General features: G+C 33.2%; 2 protein-coding genes across 2 annotated transcripts in view; both read left to right on the top strand.

Annotated features, from left to right (window-relative positions):
- Positions 1 to 3,185, top strand: part of LOC107628971 (probable hydroxyacylglutathione hydrolase 2, chloroplastic) — a 3,673-nt gene extending 488 nt beyond the window's left edge. The window contains exons 2-8 of the mRNA XM_016331623.1: positions 664 to 846; positions 988 to 1,191; positions 1,482 to 1,605; positions 1,903 to 2,003; positions 2,309 to 2,383; positions 2,487 to 2,585; positions 2,699 to 3,185. Of these exons, the coding sequence (XP_016187109.1) occupies positions 664 to 846; positions 988 to 1,191; positions 1,482 to 1,605; positions 1,903 to 2,003; positions 2,309 to 2,383; positions 2,487 to 2,585; positions 2,699 to 2,845 (933 nt within the window). The 3' untranslated portion in view covers positions 2,846 to 3,185. The remainder of the gene's footprint in view (positions 1 to 663; positions 847 to 987; positions 1,192 to 1,481; positions 1,606 to 1,902; positions 2,004 to 2,308; positions 2,384 to 2,486; positions 2,586 to 2,698) is intronic.
- LOC107628974 (flowering time control protein FPA) overlaps positions 1 to 3,980 on the top strand; it is a 25,438-nt gene that overhangs the window by 466 nt on the left and 20,992 nt on the right. The window lies entirely within an intron of this gene.

Here is a 3,980-nt window from a genome sequence, read left to right as displayed (position 1 = left end):
AAGAAGTCTTTTTTTTTTTTTTTAAAAAAAATTGGGAATTTTTTCTTTTACTTTATGAGGGACTTACTGCACCCTCTGTTTGAGAGTTTGATGATGATCTACTTCATTATTTTGAGGCGGCCTTATTTTGATTGTATTATAGCCTGTTACAAGGGTTATAACTTTGGTTGGTACTTGGTAGAATGAAGATGAACTGATTTTACTCCAATTATAGTTTTGTAACTTTGGAAGTGTTTGGATTTCCTTTTCTAGTTTAGCTTTTAAGGTGATTGGGTTCTAATCTTGAAGGCCTTTTTGTCATGCAGCTTCTTAAATTCTTATCTAACTGTGGCATCAGTATTATTCATACTGACATTGCTAGTTTCATTGATTGTAACAATATTTTACTTAATTTAGTGTTTAGGAGAATGATTAGGATGTTATATCATTACTTTTGATCGGTTTGTTTATATATAATGGCTTATCCTTTTGCATTTATTGTCATTGTTGGTGGATTATTAGTTCTTGTAATCTAACACTTATGTCTCTATGTTATAAGAAAAAGCTAATTTCTATCAGGTTTCCCTGTTCTAATTCCATTTTAACTTTTATTTTGGCCGAAGAGATGACTATTGATAATTATTTGTAATAGTTTTGTTATTGTGTTACTATTATGTGGTTTAGGATAGAAATGGCTTCTGCGTGTGGCCGGATGTGAGACAACTTTGCATTCGAAAGAGTCTTCTATACGGAGTTATGAGACTCTTTTCTTTACCATTGAAAACACTGCGCGGAGCGAGTCGGTCACTGAGAGTAGACCAGTTTTGCAGTGTAGTGAACATTTCCTCCTCATTGCAGATTGAATTGGTGAGATATCTCTTATTACTTTTTCAGGTTCATGATGCAATTGGATTAGTATTATTTAGTCACATAATCTAGTAAGATGTTTCGAGGCAACATGCTTGAAAATTAACCTGTCTTATCTCATTTTTTCCTTTAATTTTTCAGGTGCCTTGCCTTGGGGACAATTATGCATACCTTTTACATGATACAGACACCGGGACAGTTGGTGTCGTTGATCCTTCTGAAGCGGCACCTATCATAGATGTTTTGAGCAAGAAAGATCGAAATTTGACGTATATACTGAACACTCACTACCATCATGATCACACTGGTGGAAATACAGAGTTGAAAGAAAGGTATGGGGCAAAGGTATGATACTTTTTCTTCTGCTGAAGTTTATTATATTTTCAATAAACGTTTCTAGAAGCACGTTTTGCAAAATGTTAAAATCGTCTTATTAAAATAATGTAGCCTTCTGAGCAAGGGACACCGAGCATGTTGTTGGTGATAGATTTAGGTATCGATTTGTTCAAACTTCATTGCCACTGATATACCTAAAAAATATAGCCTTCTGAACAAGGAACCCCCTATATGTAATGGGCAGAGTTCAAGTGAGGTTTACTACGACTATTTCTAAGTCTTCTCCTGTTGCATTGCAGGTAATTGGTTCGGAAGTAGACAATGACAAAATTCCCGGAATCGATATCTCTTTGAGTGATGGAGATACATGGATGTTTGCAGGCCATGAGGTCCTTATAATGGCTACACCTGGTCACACCCAAGGTTATATTCATAACTGATTTGTATGGTTATTTACTTTATTTTTCTAAGATCGATTGATAATAGAAAAAAAAATCAGCTCAATGTTTTCTTGTTTGGCTATTCTAATCTTCTTCAGTCTACTTGTCTATTTAATATGATTTTATATCGACCAGTTTCCCCACGTCATCTAATTTGAAATTTTGACTCCATGAAATCTAAATTGTTATTTCTTTGCTCTGGTATTGAATGAACTCTTAATTTGCACCTCGATTCACATTAGTTTTTAATAGTTTAGCTTGACCTGTATATTATAAGCAGGTCACATAAGTTTCTACTTCCCTGGATCCGGAGCGATTTTCACAGGAGACACCTTGTTCAGCCTATCATGTGGCAAGCTCTTCGAAGGAACCGCTGAACAGGTTGATTTGAGTTATATTTAGTTTCGATCCTTTTTGTTTAGGATTTGGATTTCTTTCTTCTGTTACAAGTCATTGCATTTCACAATATATATTTCGTGTTTTGTTGTATATCTTGCTTTATCCCTTTTCCGGAAGTATACGATTTGGAAACTCGAGAACAATCGATCCATAGTTCATTTCAAAGCTTGTATTCATTCAATAATCTGCAACTTGGGAATACAAACATACAATTGCATGTTTAAAAGTATGGTGCCTTTTTGACTCATTTTCGCTCGACAATTCCATAATTTTATCCATGTTTACAGATGTTATCTTCTCTTAAAAAGATCATGTCTTTGCCGGATAATACAAATATATACTGTGGCCATGAGCACACACTGGTTAGTTTCTCCTACTTTCATCTTAAATCTTCCCTGCTACTTTTCTAAGCTTAAGTGTGGTGAAACCTTGAGTCCTTGACATTGGTTCTTTGAAATTTTGCAGAGTAATTCTGAGTTTGCATTGTCTATAGAACCCAAAAACGAGGAACTTCAATTGTATGCTGCACATGTGGCACACCTTAGGAATAAAGGCTTGCCGACGGTAATTCAGAGTTTCGAAGTGCATTCTTTTCGCGAATCTGTCGCTATTGTTCATTATTAGTATACTTTGGATCTTTGTATTTTGCTTTGACAAAATTGATAATGTTACTGCAGATTCCAACTACGTTGAAGGTAGAAAAGGCTTGCAATCCATTCCTTCGCACGTTTAGCACTGAAATCCGGCGGAAGTTAAATATTGCAGTCACGGCAGATGATGCAGAAGCGCTGCGAATTATCCGGCAAGCGAAGGATAATTTTTAGAAAATTTTTTCATATATATATCTTATCTATAAATTTTCAAATGCTAAGGATACTTATGCTGTATAGATTAGAGGTGATGCATCCATCAGGGAATATTGTTTACTTGATGCTATCTTCTCAATATAATTTTGCATTATATAATTTTCTTTTGGGTTAAATTGAGAGTTATCTTTGTAAACTAGATTAAGGTTTGGTGTCACAAAATGATCATGAATGGAAGAATCTCATTAGTCATCACTCTCCTCATGTTAGCATATGCTTGCTGCTTAAGAAAACTCTGTTTTGATGATTTGATCCATAGTGTTATTGTGACATGAATACCAGATTGTACATTAGATCATATGAAGAAATGTTTTATGCACTTCTTTTTATAATTTCTTTTATATACTGAGTTGATAGTTTTTTTTTTTTTAAGATATAATGTTATGATGCATTGTATGTTTCAATAGAGTGAAAATGACTTCTTTTATAATAGAAAAATTGCCATTTTTAATCCAATTCTATGTTTCACTATTTTTTTTTCTATTTGGTAGATTATATAACTCAAATTGAAAAAATTATGCTAATATTAATAGTTTTTTTTTGTTAGCCACGGTATTTCTCAATCCGACAGGTCAATGACTAATCCGTCACGAATCTAAACTCTTTTTAAGAGTTCGACAGGTCAAGGACTAATTCATTACGAATCTGAACTCTATTTAAGAGTCTGCTGTTAGTTAATGAGTTATTGCATGTATAAAACGGGATTCGAACTCCTGACACTTGTTTAAACAGACGAGGAAGCTGATCAATCGATCTGCCCAAGTTGGTTTGCTGATATTAATACTTCACCAGATTGATTTAATCATTTTGTTAAATACTTAAATAGTAGTCTTTGACTTTTCTAGTTTCTAATTATAGACCATTTGTCACATTAGTAAATGCTGGCCATTCTTGTTTCTTTAGCTACCAACATAAACTAATTAATGGTAGTAAATACAAGGGAGAGAAAAAAAACAATAAATGTCAGGGCTAGAGATATATAGTATTTTGATGAATTTGGTTAAAATGTGTTCTTTAAACAAAAGAAAAAGTTTTCACTAAAAGTTTAAGATTTTATATTTTAAATATAATTTTAAAATATTAAATGTATAAT

The sequence above is a fragment of the Arachis ipaensis genome, chromosome B03, assembly GCF_000816755.2.
Source record: "Arachis ipaensis cultivar K30076 chromosome B03, Araip1.1, whole genome shotgun sequence".
NCBI lineage: Eukaryota > Viridiplantae > Streptophyta > Magnoliopsida > Fabales > Fabaceae > Arachis > Arachis ipaensis.
The sequence above is the reverse complement of the archived record's forward strand: the minus strand, read 5'-3'. Positions and strand labels throughout refer to the sequence as shown.